Source organism: Muscardinus avellanarius, assembly GCF_963383645.1.
Source record: "Muscardinus avellanarius genome assembly, chromosome: X".
NCBI lineage: Eukaryota > Metazoa > Chordata > Mammalia > Rodentia > Gliridae > Muscardinus > Muscardinus avellanarius.
Window position 1 is genome coordinate 50,783,734 of NC_137792.1, and position 23,556 is coordinate 50,807,289.

Here is a 23,556-nt window from a genome sequence, read left to right on the forward strand (position 1 = left end):
TACTTGGGAGGCTAAGACTGGAGGATCCAGGTTCTCGGCCAGCCTCAGCTGCTTAGTGAGGCCCTGTGTCAAAATAAAAAATAAAAAATTGGGCTGGGGGGTGTAGCTCAGAGGTAGAATGCCCCTGAGGTCAATCCCTAGTACCACATAAATGAATAAATTAATGAATAAATAAATGAATGAATAAAAATTTTCTGCCAGGTGTAGAGACACATGCTTATAATCCCAGTACTTGAGAGGCTGAGATGAGAGGATTGCAGGTTCAAGAACAACCTCAGCAAGTAGTGAGACTCCCATCAACCTAGTGAGACTCTGTTTCCAAATAAAAATAAAAAACAGGGCTGGGAGTATAGCTCAGAGGTAGACTGTTCCTGGATTCAATCCCCAGTACTACAAAAATAAATAAATATAAAATTTTAAGGGATGGGTTATAGCTCAAAGGTAGAACACCCCTGGGTTCAAAAAACACACACAGTGATCAAATCCCCTCAGAATATTTAGCCGACACCTATTAATCTGACTAGATTTCTAGTCATTAAACTTCTTGAACTAAATCTTTTCTGATTATCATGATGACCATATGTATCATGATTCCCATGGACTGGGCTTCAGCATTTGACATTCACATTTGTTTGGTCCAGTCTAACATCTATCACCATAGATCCCCAACCTGGCCTCTTTCTTTCAGGCAGTAGAGCTGTCTGCTAGATTTCTGTGCCACAGTCACACACACTGGCTAGGAGATAGCTGTGGGCCATGTGAGCACTGTCTAGACACCCCCAAACCTGCCTTTATAATTTAAAGTAATGGTGGCATCAGCTGCTATTTTAGTGGGGCATTTTTAAAGGTTATTTATAATTTATTTAAAAGTTGACAGATAAGCCAGGCATGGTGGTGCATGCTTGTTGCAATCCCAGTACTTGGGAGGTTGAGACAGAAAGATCACAGGTTTGGGGCCAGCCTCAGCAACCTGCAAGGCCCTCCACAACTTACTGAGACACTATTTCAGAATAAAAGTCAGGCATAGTGGCACACACTTGTAATCCCAGTGCTTGGAAGGCTGAGACAGGAGGATCACACAGGTTCAAAGCAAGCCTCAGCTACTTAGTGAGGCTCTAACTTAGTGAGACCCTGTTTCCAAATAAAGTATAAAATAGGTCTAGAATTATAGCCCAGAAGTAGAAAAGCCCCTGGGTTCCACCCTCAGTACCACACAAAAAAATTAAAAATAAAGAATAAAATAGGGCTGGGGGTATAACTCAGAGATAGAATGAATGCCCCTGGGTTTCATCCCCAGAACCACACACACACACACACACACACACACACACACACACACAAAGTTGACATGTAATTCATTTCATTAAATTTACTCATTCAAAAAATGTATAGTTCAAGCCAGGCATGGTGGTACATACCTATAATCCAAACTACGCAGGAGACTGAGGTAGGAGGATCACAAGTTTGAGACGAGCCTGGTCAATTTAATGAATGAAAAAGAAATGGAGGCTAGGGACTTTGCTCAGTGGTAGAATTCTTTCCCAGTATGTGCAAGGTTCTGGCTTCAATTCTCAGTACATAAATAAACAAACAAACAAGAATGTACAGTTCAGTTTGGTGGCTTTTTGTACATTCCCAGTGTTTTGTAGCCATCACTTCTTTGTAATTCCTAAACATTTTCAGCACCCCAGAAAGAAACTCTGAATTCATTAGCTTTCTGTCTCTATGGATTTGGTCATTTCTTATAAGTGGAATCAATATAATATATATGGCCCTTTTTCTGCAGTACTGGGGATTGAACTCAGGGGCATTCTACCTTTGAGCTATAACCTCAACCCTATTTTTTTATTCTTTATTTTTAAACAGGGTTTTACTAAGTTTTGGAGGGCCTAAGTAGCTGAGGCTGGCTGGGAACCTGTGATCCTCCTGTCTCAGCCTCCCAAATACTGGGATTGCACACATGTGTCACCGTGTCTGGCTTTAATATTATGGTCTTTTGTAGTCTGTCTTCTTTCACTGACCACATGTTTTTAAGGTTCATCCATGTTGTAGTATGTGTTGGAACTCCGTTTATTTTCAAAGTTGATTAATACTATGTTGTCTAGATAGACTAGGTTTTGTTTATCCATTCATCTGTTGATGAACACTTGGGTTGCTTTCACTGCTTGGCTATTGTGAATTGTGCTGCCATGAACATTGGTACAAGTATCTATTTGAGTTGCCTGTTTTCCGTTCTTTGGGAATCTGTACCTGGGAGTAGAATTGTTGGTTCATGTTAAACTCCATGTTTAACAGTTTGAGAAACTGCCACACTATTTCTCACAGCAGTAAAGAGTTTTTTAAACTTGTTCTTTTTAACCCATGTGTAGTGACCTTGTATTTAGATTTTTTTTATTTTTTATTTTATTTTATTTTTTTGCGGGTCTGGGGATGGAACCCAGAGCATTTGACCTCCGAGCTACAACCCCTGCCCAATTTTTTATTCTTTATTTTGAAACAGGGTCTCACTGAGTTGCAGAGGGCCTCGCTAAATAGCTGAGGCTGTCCGCGAACCATGATCCTCCGGTCTCAGCCTCCCGAATGCTGGGATTACAAGCGTGCGCCAGCATGCCCAGCTCTGTATTTAGATTTTCATTTTGCATACCTCTTAAAATGAGAGTTGTTATATGGCACCGGTTCCTTGTATTGGAGGAGGATCTACTTTTGTTTGGCAAGAACTGTGTTTTATTAGCTTTTCCAAACATAGATGGTTTCTTGTCTTCTCAAAGAGCGGTAAGCATTAAACAACCCACTCTGAGTTCAGAGAAGAGCTGCTGAATCTCAGGCTCTACCATTGTAAGCCTTCAAACTGAATCCCATCCCTTTCTACTCCCCAGAGACCACTGACACATTCTTCTGGTGCCAGTTTGATTTCACAGATTTTTAAAGGGAGGAAGCTGGTGTTTTAAAGTGCTGCTGCTGTTACATTAATTCATGCAGAGAAGCCTTCTTGATTCCGAGATTGCGTAGCTTTTTCTGGAAGTGAAAAAAATTGGAAGTACCAATTGAATGACACTGTGGGACACAAGCAGCCAGTACTAGAAAATTGATTCTATCTTCAGGTCCCAAGCTGTTCACCCAAGGAAGTAGCCTCCAACCTTCCTTAGGTGTGTGGCTTTGCGTGATACTTTGGCTCTTTATATTACTTTATGGGATAACTGGAAATGAAAGAGGCTAAGAAATGCCATCTCCTAAAATTGGCCTAATGCACACAGGAATGAAATTAGAAAAGGTCAAGATATTATTGGGGTTCTTTTTTGTGATACTGGAAATTGAACCCAGAGGCATTCTTCCTCGAGCTACATCCCCAGACCAATTTTCTTATTTGGAAACAGGGTCTCACTAGGTTGCTGAGCCTGTCCTTGAACCTGCTATCCTCCACTCTCAGGCTTCCAAGTATTAGGATTACAAGTGTGTACCACCTCACTTGGGTTCTGGAAGTTTCCCCTGGAACTTACTCAAGAGAGGGCAGGGAGGGGGCTGAATTCTAATTCAAGTGAAAAACACCTTTCAGCTGCTGTATTCAACTTGTGTTCCCCTCCCTCCCTGCTGGGGATGGAACACCAGACCTGGCACATGCTAATAAAGTACGCTAGTCATTCTCAACTCCATGGAAATGAGGGGGAGCTATAGCACGCAGCCTTCCTGCTAAGCTATACCCCTAGCCCTTTTTATTTTTTATGTTGAGACAAGGTCTCACTAAGCTGCCCAGGCTGGCCTTGAACTTGTGATCCTCCTACCTTAACCCGCCAAGTAGCTGGGATTGCAAGCATGTGCCATTGTGTCTGGGCCTCCCTCCTCCCAATTTTTAAAATTGGAAAACCCTGGCAATTGAGTAGTCCTTCCTCAACTACAATTGCCTGGCTAGTTGAACCTGCCCCTGTTGTCTGCATTGGATCAAATGAGCATACCAGGGATGGCCTCTTTGGACTGCCTCCAATTCCTTTTTTTTTTTTTTTTTTTTTTTTTGGTGGTACTGAGGTTCCTGGAAGCCCTTCTACCTCCAGGCTACACTCCCAGACCTATTTTTATTTTGAAACAGGGTCTCCTAAGCCAGCAGCGCGCGTGGCTGGCTTCAAACCTGCGCGATCCTCCTGTCTCTGCCTCCCAAGTGCGGGGATTACAAGCGTGCGCCACCACGCCTGGCTTCCAATTCCTTTTTTAAGCAGGATTACTGTAGGTAACATAACAAAGTCAATCACTAAGCCAAGCATATAAAGGAGGGATGGGGAGGGAATGGGGTGGGAATTGGGTAAGGGCTAATTGGATGATGTGTGCATGTATGTCTCCACAAGTCTTTTATCCCATTAAGATGTATGACTACAATGCACCAATAAAAATTTTTTTTAAATGCAAGCAGTTCTTACCATTAAACTCTTCAGGATATGATGATTTGGCCTGAAACTAACAGTTCCTAAGACTAATTTTCCTTTGCTTCATCAAATGATGGATTTGATCTGATGTTTGCATTCTAACAGCAGAATCAGTGAATGATGTTTTATTATACAAGAGTATGTTCCATTATGCTCTGTAAATATTTTTTGTAGTAGTAAGGATAGAACCCAGGGGCATTCTACCTCCGAGCTACACTCCCAGCTTTATTTTTTATTCTTTATTTTGAAACAGGGTCTCATGAGTTGCAAAGGGCCTCACTAAGTAGCTGGGGCTATCCACGAACCTGAATCCTCCTGTCTCAGCCTCTGAAATGCTGGGATTACAAGCATGCACCACCATGCCCAACTTGCTCTGTAGATACTTAAGATAACCCAATACATAGGAAGCATAGCTAGGGGTTCAAGGACAGCCTCAGCTACCTAGTGAAACCTGGGCATGGTGGTGCAAGCTTGTAATCCCAGCATTTCGGAGGTTGAGAGTGTAGTTCAGACCCCCAGAACCACACACACTCACACACACTCTCACACACACACACCTTCTTGTTACACGAAGACAATAAGAGAAACAACTGGACACCTTAGGAAGAACTTTCTTTCGGTGGCTCAAAGATACTTAATGCTGTCATACGTGGCAGCACATACCTGCATTCCCAGTACTTGGGAGGTTGAGATAGGAGGAGCATTGCAGGTTCAAAGGACAGCCTCAGGAACTTAGGCCCTCAGCATCCTAGAGAGATCCTGTTTTAAAACAACAACAAAAATTTAAGTGCTGGGGATATACTGAGGTAGAATACTCCTGGGTTCCATCCCTAGTACCCCCCACACACACACACACAAAGAACCATGATGATCATGATCCTTGATGCTTTCTACAGTGGTTCTCTCTCTCTCCCTCCCTCCCTCCCTTTCTCCCTCCCCCTCTCTCCTCCTCCTCCTCTTCTTCTTCCTGTGTCTGTCTGTCTCCCTCTCTCTTATACTAGGCATGGAACTCAGGGTGGGCATTGTACTTCCAAACCACATACTCAGCTGTTTGATTTTTATTTTGAAACAAGGTCTCACTTAGTTGCTGAGGCCAGCCTCAGCAATGATGTTTTATTATACAAGAGTATGTTCCATTCCTTCTGTCTTAGCCTCCTAAATATGATGAAGCTATGAATAGGAATAAAGACATAAAGACATTTCCCCCCTGTTTAAGAAAAAGAGTTTTGCTGAAGAAGGCCTTGCCTAGGTTCTGAATAACACTCTGTCCAGGAATAAATGGCATAAAGGACCTGTAGCAGCATGCAGAAGCAATCACAGCCTAGGTTATGAGGAGAAGAAACAACGGGGATGTTAGGAGCAAATGCCAGTGAAGGCTGTGGTATGTGTCAGTGTTCCTATAACTAGAAATGTTAATGGTTTCATCTGCGAGCTCTGGTTATCAAACCATATAGGTTTGGTCTACACTCCATCCCCTCTCTCTCTTTCAAGGTACTAGGGATGGAATCCAGGAGCATTCTAACTCCAAGCTATACCTCACTAAGTAGCTGAGGCTGGCTGCGAACCTGGGATCCTCCTGTCTTAGCCTCCCAAATACTGGAATTACAAGTGTAGGCCACCATGCTTGGCTCCCATCCCAGTTTTTCTATAAGAACTAGTACTAGAGATCAAACTCAGTAGTGTTCTACCACTAGGCCACATCCCCAGCCCTTTTAATTAATTAATTAATTAATTTGAGGAACTGGGGATAGAACTCAGGGACATTCTACCCCTAAGCTATACCCCCAGTTCGGTTTTTTATTCTTTATTTTGAAACAGGGTCTCAGTAAGTTGCAGAGGACCTCACAGTTGCTGAGGCTGGCCATAAACCTGTGATCCTCCTGTCGCAGCCTCCCAGGTACTGGGATTACAAGCATGCACCACCACCCCTGGCTTCCCTTTAATTTATTTTAATTTTGAGACAGGGTCTTACTAAATTGCCCAAGCTGGCCTTGAATTTACAATCCTCATGTCTCAGCCTCCCAAGTAGCTGGGATTACAGATAGGCAGGGAACTCAGTTAAGAACTCGTATTTTTATTGTGTGATGTGTAGATTTTTTTACAAGAATTTTTTTCTGGAATGCACATATCACATTGGAATGAAAAGATCTCTACAAATCTTTTGTGTGTGTGGGGGGGAGTACTGGAGGGTGGAACCCAGGGGCCTTCTACCTCCAGGCTACACCCCCAGCCCTATTTTCTAATTTATTTGGAAACAGGGTCTCACTAAGTTGCTGAGAGCCTCACTAAGTAGCTGAGGCTGGCTTCAAACCTGTGTGATCCTCCTGTCTCAGCCTCCCAAGCGCGGGGATTATAAGTATGCACCACCATGTCTGGCTAGTCTCTTTATTTTTGAAACATGGTCTCACTGAGTTGTGAAGGGCCTCGCTAACTGAACTGAGATCCTCCGGTTTCCAACTCCCAAATGCTGGGATAACAAGAATGCACCACCACACCCGGCTGGATTACCTGTTTTGTATCATTTTTACCTCTACTCCATACCCAACAGAATCTGGGGGTTTTTTTTCTTTTTCTTTTTTTTTTTTTTTTTTTTTTTGGTGGTACTGGGGGCAGAACCCAGGGGCTTTCTACCTTCAGGCTATACTCCCAGACCTATTTTATATTTTATTTGGAAACAGGGTCTCACTAAGTTGCTGAGAGCCACACTAACTAAGTAGTTGAGGCTGGCTTTGAACCCGTGCGATCCTCCTGTCTCAGCCTCCTAAGCGCGGGGATTACAAGCGTGCGCCACCACACCCGGCTTGTTATTTCTTTTTAAATATAGAATTAGCACTGAGAGCTGGGTGCGGTGGCGCACGCTTGTAATCCCCGTGCTTGGGAGGCAGAGACAGGAAGATCGCGCAGGTTCGAAGCCAGCTGCGCTAGCTTAAGAGACCCTGTTTGCAAATTTAAAAAATACAAAAAAGTAGGTCTGGAAGTGTAGCCCAGAGGTAGAAGGGTTTCCAGGAACCCCAGTACCACCAAAAAAAAAATTTTTTTTAAACAGTATAAAATAGGTCTGGGAGTGTAGCTCAGAGGTAGAAGGGCTTCCAGGAACTCCAGTACCACCAAAAAAAAAAAAAAAAAAAAAAAAAACAAAGAATTAGCACTGAGAAAATACTGTAACAAACACCTGTATGCCTTATAGAAAGTCACCATATGGTTATGATTTGCTTCAAGTAATTTGAAAGAGCAGAGAATTACAGATAGAGTTAAAAGCCCGTTTTTTCTCATCTTCACTACTTTTAAAAGTTTATAGCTAGGCATGGTGCCGCATGCCTGTAATTCCAGTACTTGGGAGGCCTAGACAGGAAGATCACAGGTTTGAGAACAGCCTCAACAACTTGGCAAGGCTCTCAGCAACTTAGTGAGACCCTGTTTCCAGATAAAAAATAAAATAGGAATGGGGGTGTAGTTCAGAGGTAGAATGCCCCTGGGTTTCATTTCCAGCACACCCCCAAAAACATATTTTTTCGTGGTATGTTATCAAAATGATATACAGTTAAATTTATTTCTTTCTGTTTACATTCAATGCAATGTAATGGTGGTTTCATTAGTTTTTGCTTTAAGTTTATTTCTGGTTATGTAAAACATTTACATGATTCTTAGTTTCTGGTCTGTTCTTTCTTAATTCTTCTGCTTGCCTGCCTAGAAAGTAACATGATAAACGTTTCTGCACTTCACCTTTTCACTGCACAATAGATCCTGGAATTTACTCCACATCATCCTTCTCTAACTGCAGAGTCTTCCAATGCGTGGCTATACCATAGATTATTTTCCAAGTCTCCTGATTATGACCTCAGGGGTCTCCAGTCTTCAACTAGTAAAAAGAATGCAATAGTGAAGATTGTCACACTTGTCTTGTTCATTTCCAGAGGTGTCTTCTTAGGGAAGATTTCTAGAAGGCATTTCTTTGGTCATGTGGTTTGTACTTGACCTTGTAACAGTTCGAGATATTTGAGAGTACAAATGAGAGTTCTGAAGAAGCCAACCTTTCCCATTAGTCCAGTGTTTTTCTCAGACTCCAAGCGCTGTCAGTGTTCCAGGGGCAGCCCTGGCATTAGGCAGGGCCCCAGGGATTTATGTAGAAGTGATGAGTCCTGTTTGCTACTCTGGCCTTTTGCCTCCTCTGCTAGCAAGTTCTCCTCTTCTACCCTTCCCAAGGAGCTGCCTAGTACCCAAGCCATGGACTAGTACACCTAGCTCCCCAGGGCTCCTCTTATAGGAAACAGAGACTTGAAATTTGGAACAGGTGTGGGACACTCAGTTGACAACAAGAAAGGGCACTTATGGGCTATGAGATGCATCTCTATATAGAACGGGTCTAGTGACCCCAGCAGCCCCTCTCTGGTCTTTAGACTGCTGAAGAAAGATAACGGGATGAGGAGGAATTCAGCAGAGAGCCAGAGTGGGGCCTTCCCTCGCTAGGACCTTGTTATTCGATGGGAGCCACTGCTGCCTCCCCACACCTGGCCTGAGTGTTCTGGAAAGTTTTGTTCATATAGCTTCTGATCCTAGAGCTAACCAGCCTCCAATGGCTTACCCAAATTGTTTGAGATCTAGGTTCCTGATAGTGTGTGCTAGTGCATACCACTTTGCCTTTATTGCAGCCTCCACCGTAGAGGCAAAAGGGAAAGTTGCTTGGGGTTAGACCAGCCATGAACCAGTGACCAGCACTGACATGAGCAGTTTGGCTCAGAACACAGAGGACAGGAATGGTCATGCTCTTTACTGCTAACTTAAGGGACTAGTAGACAGCTGCTACTTCTTTCCAAGCTTCCACTGACCTGGCCTGCAGCTCAGAGATATAGACCATAGCATTTCCAGGTTCTGCAGTCCTTGGGGGTAGGTATTGTGTCTCCCTCAGATGGTCACTAAAGCATTATAGCCCTAAATCACATGAGAAGAGGACACTAGTAGGCTGAACCATAGGGACGGACCTGCTTGTATCCTCTGTGTGAAAAAAATAGGCAAGCGCCCTGCCTTGGACTGGGAAAGGTTCTCTTGTGCACTAATAGGAAGGGGTCCACTGCTGTGTCTGGACCACACCTCCTCCTTTCTTGCTCTTTTCTCTGCATCTGCTGAGACTGTGGCTGTTTCTTGTAAGGGAGTATATTTTGATAAAGGCCCACATAACCTGGGTTTCTTCTCTTTTCCTACCAGAACATTGGGCAGAAGTGGATGGTATTTGTGCCTTTTCTTCTGTAATTCTTACAGTAAGGTTGCCTCTGGGATGTGGTGACCCATTGTTGAGATATGGAAACTGAGGCATGGAGTGAAGTCACTTGATTAGGTCCATGTTTACAAAGTAGCAAAGCCAGAATTTGAGCTGAGGTTGGCTGACTCCAATACACACCCCTCCCAGAGGGGTTGTGCTGGGCCATGTTCCCATCATCAAGTTGCACTGTGCCTCACAGGCTGTTTCTTATTGAGCATAAATTTGATAGGTGTGTTAACACATTTGAGAAGACCAAAAATCTACTCAAACCTGTTCCTTCCTAAAGGGACGGGGACGGACACACACACACACACACACACACACACACACACTGCCATTTGGAGTGAGACAAGCTCCTTTTCCAACACTGGAGGGCCCTTTTTATCAGCCAGCCAGCCCAGGCAGGGGCCCTCAGGGGCAGCTCATAACCTGACCTCTGCCAGAGTGATGTGCTAAAAAGCCCCATGGTGCTTGTACTCAGAAGAAAGACACCTGTGCAGGTCGCACACTCTGTTGCAATGCTATATGGCCACAGTACATTGCAGGTCAAGTGTACTTGGTCAATGCTACCAGCAGCCCAAAACACTCAAAGCTATCTTTGGGCCCCAGGCTGGCCCAAGGACATGTCCTGTGAAGTCACCATGGTCTGAGTATGCAGTGGCCTAGGGCCTCATATATGTGGTGGGATACCCAGAGCCTGCCTTTACCTACTTTTCTGCAAACCTCTATGTTCTCTGTGATACTTACATACTTATTTAACACTTCAGGGAAGAAAAGTCAGAAGACCAGGATCTCCAAGGCCTCAAGGACAAACCCTTAAAGTTTAAAAAGGTGAAGAAAGATAAGAAAGAAGAAAAAGAGGGCAAGCATGAGCCTCTGCAGCCATCAGCCCACCACTCTGCTGAGCCAGCAGAGGCAGGCAAAGCCGAGACATCAGAAGGTGCGGGCTCTGCCCCAGCCGTTCCAGAAGCTTCTGCTTCCCCCAAACAGCGGCGTTCCATCATTCGTGACCGGGGACCCATGTATGATGACCCCACCCTTCCTGAAGGTTGGACACGAAAGCTTAAGCAAAGGAAATCTGGCCGCTCCGCTGGGAAGTATGATGTATATTTGATCAAGTAAGTAAGAGCAAGTCCTATCTACAGGGCCAGGTGGGTGGGAGGTCAGACACTGGGGTCCATTGGAATGACAGCTCTTTGCTGCTGATTGATCAGGAAAATTCATCTCCCTAGCTGGGGAGAGGGAGTGGATAAAGTGAACAGTGTGACCAGATATACTTAGAATGATTGTGTTCTGAGTTCCCTGCCCTGTCTAGAAAGTGCTAAGGGTAGTGGGCCCTTTATTCTTGCCACACCTTGAGTTTTTGTCTAGAGGTGGAATAGCTAGCAGTAGGACCCAACTCTGGTTTTATTTTCCTCTGCAAAGTTGAGAAAGATGTGTTGTTAACCAGGTCTCTTGGTAAGAAAGACAGGCTCTATGTGCCTTTCCAATTGTCCCACTTTGAACTAAAAACAGGGTGTTTCTGGTTGAAGCAGAGTAACTTCTAGAGCCCAAAGTTTATTGGAGCAGTAAAGAAGCATATCTCAGTTCTGCCCCTTGAATGATCCCAGAAAGGCTAGAAGTTTTCATTGTGTTTGTAGACAGCCTCGTTTAATCATACAACCCCTAAGAAGGGTGAACAAAGCATTATCCTATTGAAATGGGTTCCCAGAGGGACTGAGCACCATGCCCAAGTTCAGACCCGGGAATGTTCTGCTGTTGGATCGGGCCTGGTCACCAACCAACAGACTGGGCTCCTAGCCTGACTGCCCTTTCTGTACCAGGCCTGACCTCTTTGGTTGCTGGATTGTGTAGAGGTCCAGAGGTTCCACAGGAATGGCCTTTGTGACAAGCAGGTCCATGAAGGATTTCCAGGCAACAACTGGTGAGCAGCCATCATCGAGCTGTTCTAGCACCAGAGCAAGACATACAGGTGCCCACTGCCCCTGGCAATCTGATTCCTGCCTGGGAGTCAGTGAGTCTGACCTGGCTGTGCCCCTCCAGTTATAGCTCAGCCTGGCTTTTCTTTGCTGTGACTCTTGTTCAATTATAAGGTCTATCAGAGAGCTCTTCTGCACCATCTGTTCTGACCCATCTCTGATTTTACCATTGAAAACTTGTAATTGTTCTTTGTGTCTCTCTGTTTGTCCCCCACAGTCCCCAGGGAAAAGCCTTTCGCTCTAAAGTGGAGTTGATTGCTTACTTCGAAAAGGTAGGCGACACCTCCCTGGACCCTAATGATTTTGACTTCACGGTAACTGGGAGAGGGAGCCCCTCCCGACGAGAGCAGAAACCACCTAAGAAGCCCAAATCTCCCAAAGCTCCAGGAACTGGCAGAGGTCGGGGGCGCCCCAAAGGAAGCGGCACCACGAGACCCAAGGCAGTAGCATCAGAAGGTGTTCAGGTGAAAAGGGTCCTAGAGAAAAGCCCTGGGAAACTCCTGGTCAAGATGCCTTTCCAAGCATCACCTGGAGGCAAGGCGGAGGGGGGTGGGGCCACCACATCTGCCCAGGTCATGGTGATCAAACGACCTGGCAGGAAGAGAAAAGCAGAAGCTGATCCCCAGGCCATTCCCAAGAAACGAGGCAGAAAGCCAGGGAGTGTAGTGGCGGCTGCCGCTGCTGAAGCCAAGAAAAAAGCCGTGAAGGAGTCTTCCATCCGGTCCGTGCAGGAGACTGTGCTCCCTATCAAGAAACGCAAAACCAGGGAGACAGTCAGCATTGAGGTCAAGGAGGTAGTGAAGCCCTTGTTGGTGTCCACCCTCGGCGAGAAGAGCGGCAAGGGACTGAAGACTTGCAAGAGCCCTGGGCGAAAAAGCAAGGAGAGCAGCCCCAAGGGGCGCAGCAGCAGTGCTTCCTCGCCCCCCAAGAAAGAGCACCACCATCACCACCATCACTCAGAGTCCCCAAAAGCCCCTGTGCCGCTGCTCCCACCCCCACCCCCACCCCCACCTGAGCCCGAGAGCTCTGAGGACCCCACCAGCCCCCCTGAACCCCAGGACTTGAGCAGCAGTGTCTGCAAAGAAGAGAAGATGCCCCGAGGAGGCTCGCTGGAGAGTGACGGCTGCCCCAAGGAGCCAGCTAAGACTCAGCCCGCGGTCGCTACTGCCGCCACGGCCGCAGAAAAGTACAAACACCGAGGGGAGGGAGAGCGCAAAGACATTGTTTCATCCTCCATGCCAAGGCCAAACAGAGAGGAGCCTGTGGACAGCCGGACGCCCGTGACCGAGAGAGTTAGCTGACTTTACACAGAGCGGATTGCAAAGCAAACCAACAAGAATAAAGGCAGCTGTTGTCTCTTCTCCTTATGGGTAGGGCTCTGACAAAGCTTCCCGATTAACTGAAATAAAAAATATTTTTTTTTCTTTCAGTAAACTTAGAGTTTCGTGGCTTCAGGGTGAGAGTAGTTGGAGCATTGGGGATGTTTTTCTTACCGACAAGCACAGTCAGGTTGAAGACCTAACCAGGGCCAGAAGTAGCTTTGCACTTTTCTAAACTAGGCTCCTTCAACAAGGCTTGCTGTAGATACTACTGACCAGACAAGCTGTTGACCAGACACCTCCCTTCCCACCCAGACTTTTTCTTCATGCAGTTATTAAGGACAGAGAACAGTTGAGAGGACACTCCCGTTTTCGGTGCCATTGGTACCTCCCCCAAGTCCCTGCTCCCCCACCTCCCCCACTCCCAACCACGGTGGGACAGTGAGGTGTGAGGCAAGAGACCATTGGATTCTTTAGAGAAGACGGTCAGTGGTTGTGGCCCATGTGATCCCACCTGTGGTGGCACAATTTTGGCCCCACATCACCCCCCATCCAAAACTGACAAGGACATTTTGCAGGACAGAAAAGTGGCACCTGTCTGCTCCAGCTCTGGCATGGCTAAGAGGGAGTCCTGAAGTGCTGGATTTAGACTGGCCTGAGCCACAAGAAGTTGGCCCAGGGTGAGGTGGCATTACCCGTTCTCAAGGCACATCCTCCAGTGGGTGGCACTAGAGAGAGAGAAAGAGAGAGAGAGAAAGAGAGAGGCTATGGAAGCAACAAGAAGAGGCACAGGCAGGCTGGCCAGGAGTCAGGCCCAGCCTACTGCTACAGTGGGTTAAAAGAGATTCCTAGTCACTTAGAGCAGTCTTTGGCTGTTAGTTAGGAACTTAGTGGACAGGACAAAGCGCAAGGAGGAAGGAGAGGAAAATGTTCTTCCAATTACTTTCCGGTTCTCCTTTAGGGACAGCATAGAATTATTTGCACTATTGAGTCTTCATGTTCCCACTTCAAAACAAACAGATGCTCTGAGAGCAAACTGGCTTAACTTGGTGACATTTTGTCCCTCTAGCCACCAAACGTGATGGTGTTCAGAACTACCTGGATCTGTATATACCTGCGCTTGTTTTAAAGTGGGCTCAGCACATAGGGTTCCCACGAAGCTCCGAAACTCTAAGTGTTTGCTGCAATTTCATAAGGACTTCCTGATTGGTTTCTCTTCTGTCCTTCCATTTCTGCCTTCCTTTCATTTCATCTTTTCATTTCTGCCCCTTCCTCCTACCTCCTAGTTTATTCTTTCTGTTCCTGGCAACCACAGTGCCCAACCACATACTGAGCCGACATCGGCTCCAACCCCTACCTAGAACTTTCTCTCCCCTTTGCTTTCCTACTACCAGCCCTGGCCCCCTCATGTCCGAGCCCTGAGGAAGCCCTGGGCTCTGCTGAGTCCACCCTGGCATCTTTGGAGAACAACAAGGTCTTGCTCTCCTAGGTAGCCCCTCTTTCCTGGTAATAAAAAGGCTTTTCAGAACTTGAACAATGAGCCTTTCCACCCTTCTACTTTAGAGAAGTGGGCCAGATAAACTGGGCCACATACAGTATCTGAGGGAGGCGGAGGCCCCCTGTGTCCTGCCAGTCATCGAGTTGCCCAACAGGGGCTCCATACCTACCACCCTTGGCCCCACTCAGAACTCTAATGCCTAGCATAGTGTGGTAGGGCAGCTGGCAGGACAAATGCAAACCTTTCCATTACCTGAGCTGGGACTAGCACCTAGGTCCCAGCCCTTCCTCTGCTCCCCCTCCCCCACTGAGTTCTTTTCTAATGGAACTGTTTTGTTTTTGCTGGCTGGAGACTGGGCGGGGCCAACATACCACACATTTCAATCTCTAGTCCAGGAGTGTGGTGTGGGGGTTTAGAGGCTTGGGCTTGCTGTGGGTTTTTAATTGATCAATTTTCATTTGAGATCCCAAAGTTTTCACCTCTGTTCAGGAAGTCCTTATCTAGCTGCATATCTTCATCATATTGGTATATCCTTTTCTGTGTTTACAGAGATGTCTCTTATATCTAAATCTGTCCAACTGAGAAGTACCTTATCAAAGTAGCAAATGAGACAGCAGTCTTATGCTTCCAGAAACACCCACAGGCACGTCCCATGTGAGCTGCTGCCATGAACTGTCAAGTGCGTGTTGTCTTGTGTATTTCAGTTATTGTCCCTGGCTTCTTTCTTACTACGGTGTAATCATGAAGGAGTGAAACATCATAGAAGCTGTCTAGCACTTCCTTGCCAGTCTTTAGTGATCAGGAACCATAGTTGACAGTTCCCAATCAATAGCTTAAGATAAAACTGTGTTTGTCTCTTTTGGAATGGTTAGAAGCGAGGGAAATTGCCCTGTTCTGTTTGTAGAGTCATAGTTGGACTTTCTAGCATATTTGTATCCATTTCCTTATGCTGTAAAAGCAAGTCCTGCAACCAGACTCCCATCTGCTGTCGATCCTCCTAGCCTCACTTCTGACTCCTCCCCAGAAAGGGAAGAGGGGTTAGAGGAGAGGATGAGTACTTCAGAACTCCTCTTCCTCCAAGGACAAAAGGCCCCTGACCCCACAGTGGCCTCGCACCCCCCAAGGACACATATCCATGTGAGCATGGCACCTGGCCAGGTTGTCACTGAGAAGATTGTTGTGGTCAGCCGGGCTTTGCACATGATACTTAGTCCAGTGAAATGTTGCTCCTGGGCTGGGTGTCACCTGGTCTTGGGGAAAAAGAGCAATGGCCACTAGGCCCCCTGTGGCCTGGGCTGTCTGGGCATTCGTGGTTGGGAATACAGCAGTGTCATTTTCTTTCAGTTGGGCCCCACCTGCAGCTCCCTCACTCCCCAACTTCTTCCCCTTACAGTTGGTTCCAAAGCTGCAGGTGGTACCTGCAGCTCTGTAGGGTTTCCTTCATTTTTCTCATTCTTCCCCAGATAAAGTCATCATGAGTCAGTCACCTTTAAGCAGGCAGCTTTGGCAGTTTATTGCCCTGGCAAGCAGGGGCACTGCAGTTCCCAGGCCATCCCTGCCTGGTCAGATTGACAGGAGGTTGGAGGGAAAGCCTTAAGCCACAGGATTCTCACCAGCTGTGTCTGGCCCAGTTTTGGGTGTGACCTCAATTTTGTCTGTACTTGAACACTATGAAGGTGGAGGGGGGGCATCTTTCAGTGAATATGTGAAAAAATGCAGGAGTTGACCGACAGTTTTCAGATACCATGGGGCTAGGTCATATTAAGGTCACATCCACAGTCTCCCCAACCCTGTTGTAGTTGTTAGTTACTACCTCCTCTCCCGACAGAATGCTGTATATCCTCCAGCTCCTCCCAGGTCTGCCCAGTCTGGCCCTGCCCTGCCCATTGGTGGCTCTATCATAACCAGTGGAATTGCTGGCTTTGACAGTAGAGTGAGCTGGGGACACTTAAGCGCAGCTAGGCTCTAGTACAGCTCCCTTCTGCTGGTGCTGGATTCTCGTTTCAAAAGGCACAGGGGACACTTAGAAAAGCCACATCCCCCAGTCCATCGGTGCCAAACTAGCCAAGGGCCCTAGCCTCTCAGCTCACAAGGTGTTGAAAGCTGCAACCCCTACACGGGTGCAGACCTGTCTATTCAGTGATGTCATTCCGGGCTAGAGACCACAAACCTTGAAAGCGGGAACCAGAGTAGACCCAAATTGTCACCTGCTTCTCTGCCCAGTTCATTTCTGCTGTGACCATAATCATTGAAAGAGGGTAATAACCAGAAACCAACTGCCAAGTTAGGTGGGAAAAGGAGTTTCCTTAGCTGACAGGACCTCAGAATTTTAAAATAGCTTTTAATCAGCAGCTCAATCCTAGGAAATAGCCAAAGGGTATGAACTGAATCCACCAGGAGGGACCAGTGAAATTTTTGTTTAGCCCAAATGGAATCCAGCAGCCAGAGCTCTGTATTCCCATATAGCCACAGTCCCTTCCTAGAGCATTCTAGCCAGGTTCTGGGCTGACTGGGCCAAGAGAGGTCTCAAGTGCCCATTCTTTGAGGAGACTTTTGTGTATCAGTTTGTAGTCTGTGTCCTTGCCTTGCATTGTTTCCAGATTCAAGTTCACACCTACAAATTCTAGGATTAATGGCCTAGACTTTGGGAAGTACTCAGTTTCTAGGGCCCCTGTGGACAGTGGCACAGCAGAACCCCCAGTTGCTGCCAAAGGGGTCTGAGAAACCTGCCACGGGTAGGGCAGGGGCCAGTGCAGCAGCACCCCACACCTGGGCCAAGCCATTTGTTCCCTCATGCCCATTCTTCATCCCTGTCTTGGCATCAGCAAACAAGCTCTGCTTTGAAGGGATTTGTTGATTCTCTCCATTTTGATGTCTTTCTCTTTTAGATACTATATCAATCTTTAGAAAAGGCTTAGTCTAATTGTTATAAATCGCTAGGATACTGCCTCCCCCAGGGTCTAAAATTACATATTAAAGGGGAAAAATTGAACACTGAAACTGGTTTTCAACAATTTAGAAGGAAAACCTAGAAAACACTTGGTAGAAAATTACATTTTGATGTTTCTGAATAAGAGCAAGCTTTTGCAAAAAAGCTGATCTTAAAATAATGCTTGGCCTGAGATGTCTGATGAGCATTGCAGGCGATAGGAACTCCAATCTGAAACCTGCAACTGAGGAGGTAGAACCAGGAGCCTCTTGAGACTCTGGGCCTTTTATCATTGGAGAGCCAGTCAACTCTTCAAGCTGTCTCCAAGGACATGATTTCTGACCCCATCCTTTGGGGATAGTTTGAAGGTTATCGGTCTGTTTGGTCCCAAAGCTTCAAGGACCAGCTCTTGGTGTAGTAAACCACATTCACCAGTGTCTGAAAGGCCCAGCACCACCCAACTTCCCACTCTCCTTTTGAGAGACCCTGTTCCAGTACTGATCTGTCAGGAGCAGTTCTACTGAGGAAGCTAGGAAAGATCCTCTGCCTGTGGTGTGTCCTGCTCTGGTGCCTCCCCTCCACATTTTTCCTGCTCTGCTCTCCTGGGGGTGGGAGGCTGCAGGTGAAATGTGTGGGAGGCAAGCACTCCCTTGTGAAATCACCCCAAAGTTTCTGTGCCTCCCCAAGCTACCCTACCTGCTCTGGGGGGGGGGTATGAGAATCGGGGCAGAGGAAGGGAGGACAAGCCCCCAATCTTTGTACAAACAGGGCCCAGACCCTGTCAGAACAACATCTGAATGCAAGAACATTTGGGCAACTGACAAATGGGCTTTGCTCCCTAGGTCCCCTCTTTCATCTTAACTTTTATTGGGTCCTGCTCAGCAGTGAGAGCAGTTGCAGTGAAAAGGCCAAGAGGTTTGGCTCCTGCCCACTGATAGCCCCTCTCCTCGCAGTGTTTGTGTCAAGCGGCAAAGCTGTTCTTCCTGGTGACCCTGATTATAGCCAGTAACTTAGCCAGTAACTCGCATAGGCCTGCTTTGTCACTTCTATCCTGGGCTTTTGTTTTGCTTTTTAGTTTTGCTTTTAGTTTTTCTGTCCTTTTTATTTTATGTACCAACTAGACACACAAAGCAGTTGAATTTTTATATATATCTGTATATTGCACAATTATAAACTCATTTTTGCTTGTGGCTCCACACACTCAAAAAGACCTGTTAAAAGTATACCTGTTGCTTAATTACAATATTTCTGATAACCATAGCATAGGACAAGGGAAAATAAAAAAAAAAGAAAAAAAAAGAAAAAAATGACAAATCTGTCTGCTGGTCACTTCTTTGGTCCAAGCAGATCTGTGGTCTTTCCTTGCTTCTCTCAAGGGCTTCCCTGTGCCAAGTGAAGGAGGCTCTAGGTAGCACCAAGGTTTTACACTCTTGTTTTTTTTCTGTGCTTGTAAAAGGGAGCTCAAGATTCTGGGTGCAGGACAGTTTACTCGATTGGGTGAGTACAGGAGCGCTCCCTTGACCTGCCGAAGTCCAGAACATAGTCGGCACCACCTGGTCTTCACCTCTGGCAGGGTGGGGGTGTGGAAAACTGGAGCACACAGGGGTGGCCCCACTTCTTTTGCCCTTCCCAGTCACCTTGTAGGGGTGGAGGAGAGCCATGTGCAGTTGGCCTCGCAGGCCTCCCCACCAGCAGGGCTAGAAGTGTATCATCCTTCCCACTTTGCTGAATCTGGTGGCCAGAGGGGAGATGGGAGACCTGTCCTGTCTCTGAACCCATGAACCACACCAGGTATAACGCCAAGGATTCCTGAACCACGTGAGACAGTCCAGTAGGTCCTCTCCAGGAAGTAGTAAAGACTCCAGAAATGTCCCTTTCTCTCCCCCCCACGAGTAATTGCATTTGCTTTTGTAATTTCTTTAAGAACAATATCTGCTAGAAAATTTAGCTGTAACAGTTCTTTTTGATCATTTTTAAGTAATTAAAAACACCAAAAACCAAAATCTAGAACTGTATTCTTCCAAAGCAGAGAGCATTATAATCACCAGGGCCAAAATCTACACCCACCCCCCAAGACATTGCTTCTTCTGAGGCCAGAAATCCAACAGAGAGACCGTTTGGCTAGGCTATCTTCGGGCCCCTTGGAGGATCGGGGCTGGATCAGTCTCTGGTCTCCTGTTCCAGGGCCTGCTTCAGCATGCATTCAGTATTAGCAGTGGGTCATGATGTTCTTTCCCAGCCAGCCTGGGATGGTGGCAGAGGAGTGAGAGGCCCTTGCTGCTGGTGTTCAGCCACTGACAGGTGGGTGTCCTTGTATGTTCACGCGTGCGCTTTCTGACTAATGTGATATCAGTGCCCAAGTTAGCCTCACCCGGTGACCTCTAGCCCAGCCTGGATGGAGCAGGGCCCACCCAGTTCAGTGTTTCTGGGGAGCTGGACAGTGGAGTGCAAAAAACTTACAGAAGTTGAAGCCTGCTCCTTCCCTTGCTACCATGGCCTCCTGTTCCATTTGATTTGTCACTGCTTCAATCAATAACAGCCGCTCCAGAGTCAGTAGTTGATGAATATATGACCAAATATCACCAGGACTGTTACTCAATGTGTGCCGAGCCCTTTCTTTGTGCTGGGCTCCCGTGTACCTGGACACTGTAATGTGTGCTGTGTTTGCTCTCCTTCCCCTTCCTTGCCCTTTCCTCGTCTTTCTGGGGTTTTTCTGTTTGGGTTTGGTTTGGTTTTTATTTCTCCTTTTGTGTTCCAAACATGAGGTTCTCTCTACTGGTCCTCTTAACTGTGGTGTTGAGGCTTATCTTTGTGTAATTTTTGGTGGGTGAAAGGAAATTTGCTAAGTAAATCTCTTCTGTGTTTGAACTGAAGTCTGTATTGTAACCATGTTTAAAGTAATTGTTCCAGAGACAAATGCTTCTAGACACCTTTTCTTTACAAAGCATTTGGAGGGAGGGGAATGGTGACTGAGACAAGAGGTGTGCTCTAAAGAGTTGACTCCTGCCAGATCAACCAGAAACCACCCAAAAGGGTTAAGCCCAGGAGTCCCATTTCAAGCGAACAGACTGAGCTGATGTGTTGCCATTTTCAAAGAGCAAAACCAAAATTTGTTCCATCTAGTGGATTCTTTTGGCTCTTTCAACCCCCAGATTATTGCCATTGTTATTTTTAAGGAAAGAAAAGGTTGATGTTCCTTTGAGGAGAGCCAGGAGGGGATGTAAGCGCATAGCTGAGGAGGGAGGGAGAAGGGGGCTGGGCCTGAGCATGTGGCCAGATGCCCCACTGTGGGCACAGATCAGGGGTGGGTTGGCAGATGGATTGGCTACTCCCCACCTGATGAGGCTCTTCCTGGACAAAGCCAGGGGGTGAGGGGGCATTCTTATCTCCAAGCTGTGCCCCCAGGACTACAATCAGGATGAGTCTGTCATGCCCTCTCCCATCCCCCAGGGATACAGCACTAATGTGACATCTCTTTTCCCCATCATCCCTGGGGTAATAAAATGATGGGGGGAGGGTCTTGCTTGCTCACTCCCTGTGTGCATATGCACACATTTTCTCTCTCTCTCCCCAACCCCACTCTCTGCTGTCATCTGATTCCCAGCAAAACTTGGATGGGAGATATCCCTTTCCCTTTCCATGGCAAACACAGATCCTTCTCAGTGAAGCCAGTACCTTTGTTAGAGATTGTTCTGGGCTCTCAGAACAGAGACACTATGCGCCCTTAATGCCTTCAGGCAGGGACAGTGATGCTTGGAATGATCATTTGCACATGGAGTTGAGTAGCTAAAAGAACTAAGCAGGGTGTCTGCCCCCTCCCTAGTCCAAGTCATGCTCCCCTTTACCAGCCCGGAGGCCAAGATCTGTGGGACACTGCTGCCAGCATTAGGCCATCCTGTGCTGAAGGGAGCTGGCTCCAACCAGAAAGGTTGCCTGAGGTTGGGGAGAGGGTTGTAGGAAATGGGGAGAGACCCAGGACAGACTTAGCTGGAGGGGTCTCTAAACGCCCTCTGTCACATTCACCTTCAGTTTTTGTGTTTTGGGACAATTACTTTAGAAAATAAGTAGGTCGTTTTAAAAATAAAAATATTGATTGCTTTTTTGTAGTGTTCAAAAAAGGTTCTTTGTGTATAGCCAAATGACTGAAAGCACTGATATATTTAAAAACAAAAGGCAATTTATTAAGGAAATTTGTACCATTTCAGTAAACCTGTCTGAATGTACCTGTATACGTTTCAAAAACACCCCCCACTGAATCCCTGTAACCTATTTATTATATAAAGAGTTTGCCTTATAAATTTACATAAAAATGTCCGTTTGTGTCTTTTGTTGTAAAATCAAGTGGATTTTTCATAAGGTTCTTTTACTATTTGAAAAGATGGGCAGCACGCAGTTTTATTTTATTTTTGTAAGTTTTTTAATACATGTGAAAGCAAAGAATACTCAGCATGCCTTTCTAAGTGACGCGTTTGCACCTTTTGTTGGGAAGTACTGTATCCTGTGCTGTTAGCATTCTTGATAAATCTCTCTGTGAAAGTGACTCAAGGTCTGGGCTTTCATTGCAAGTCAGCAGTCCCCTCCAGCTCACCTGACAGCATGGTGGTGCGTTTGCACATTTGATCTGGCTGTCCCTGAACACCAGTAGCCACTCAGAGGACTGCCATGGGAAGAAGGGGAAGCCTGCTTCATCCGCTGGCCTCCCTGGCTTCCTCCTCATCTTGCTCCAAGCTAGTACTTTCCAGGCACACTGCTCCAGTGTGCAGTGGGAAGGGCCTGGCACAAGTCCACCTGCAGCACAACTTCCCTACTCCTGACCAGGTGGCAGGGGCATTTCCTAGGTCCTGACATGCCATGATGCTTTTGGACTCCCCCCTTCCAGCTCCTATAGCTTATTCCAAGCCACCATCCTCTCATAGCCTCTGCTGGCAGCTAACCTGACCCCCTGACCAGGAAAGGGCATATGCTGCAGGACTGTCCATCATCACTGGCTACCTATAAGGGTGTGGACTCAGGAGCTGCCCACTCAGGCCGCAGCTGGCTTCCTCAGGCTGGTGCTGGGCTGGAGGAGAGGACAATGAGTCTAGCTTCGCATGCAAATGTGAACATACCTACTAGAAGGTCCCCTCAAAGTCCTGGCCTTGATCATTAAGGAGTTGAAAATTGGACCTGTTATTGAACATCTCTATGTGCCAGACCTGCTCCAAAAAGTTGTTTTTCCCATTGCACAAGGAGGACTGTGTCCTTGCCCCACAGAACTCAGCGTGTGTGCCCATAATTCTGGATACCGGAGTCAGTGCATCTCAGTAAGGGCTATCCTGTAAGGAGCCATTGAGTTCAGGGTATGGTCAGCCTCCTCTCTGAGTGGCCACAGTGGCTGCAGTTTCAGGGAAGAGGTTCCAGTGGGGGAAATCATGGGCCTTGGGCAGATCTTGTTTCTGGAGACAGCCCTACGTCTCTGAGAGGACAGGCTAGTAGGGAGTGGCCTTTGTGGTCATGATCAACAGGGCAAGAGAGGCTCAGGGGAGGAGACTGAAAAGTATGCATCCAGCTTGAGAAACAAGAGTAAGGCCCCATTGCTGCCTATGGGTCTTCCCTGTGATGTGGGGGAAACCAGATGAGTGCAGAGGCACAGAATTCCAGCAAGCTCAAGATGTACACAAGAGGACAGGTACTATGTGGCTTGGGAAGTTTTCACCACAGCTGGTTGAGCTCAGCCTTGTCTGGTAAGCATGGCAGCAGTGACACATACAAACTCGCTGCTTTGAGACACAGCTTACCAGACACATTTCTGAACACCTGAGAAAATGACTTAAGGCTGCTGATTTGTGCAAAGGAGCTATGCTTGAGATGGATGGGTGGGGACTATATTGGGGACAGCCCTACAGGCCACACTGAAGAGCCAGAACTCCATTGAAGGGGTTTGGAACCTTGGGAAAGGTTTATGTAAGAAAGCACTATGGTGTGGTTTGTGGCCAAGGAAGACCAATTGAGACAGTTCTTTCAGGAAACCAGCACATTCATACAGGTAAGAGGTAATGGTTAATGGCAAGAGCATTGGGCCCATAGAGAAGAGGGGGGACTCTAAAGAGTTCAGTGAGAACACCAGAAGTAATGGCTCCTGAAGTGGCCAGAGAAGCAAAAAAAAAAAATCCCTGAGTGAAG

General features: G+C 46.7%; 1 protein-coding gene across 1 annotated transcript in view; it reads left to right on the forward strand.

The window, feature by feature from the left end:
* The window catches only part of MECP2 (methyl-CpG binding protein 2), a gene marked incomplete at its 3' end in the record, with an annotated part of 86,173 nt that extends 73,224 nt beyond the window's left edge, over positions 1 to 12,949 (forward strand). The window contains exons 2-3 of the mRNA XM_080719062.1: positions 10,437 to 10,787; positions 11,866 to 12,949. Of these exons, the coding sequence (XP_080575188.1) occupies positions 10,437 to 10,787; positions 11,866 to 12,949 (1,435 nt within the window). The remainder of the gene's footprint in view (positions 1 to 10,436; positions 10,788 to 11,865) is intronic.
* Between the last annotated feature and the right edge of the window lie 10,607 nt (positions 12,950 to 23,556).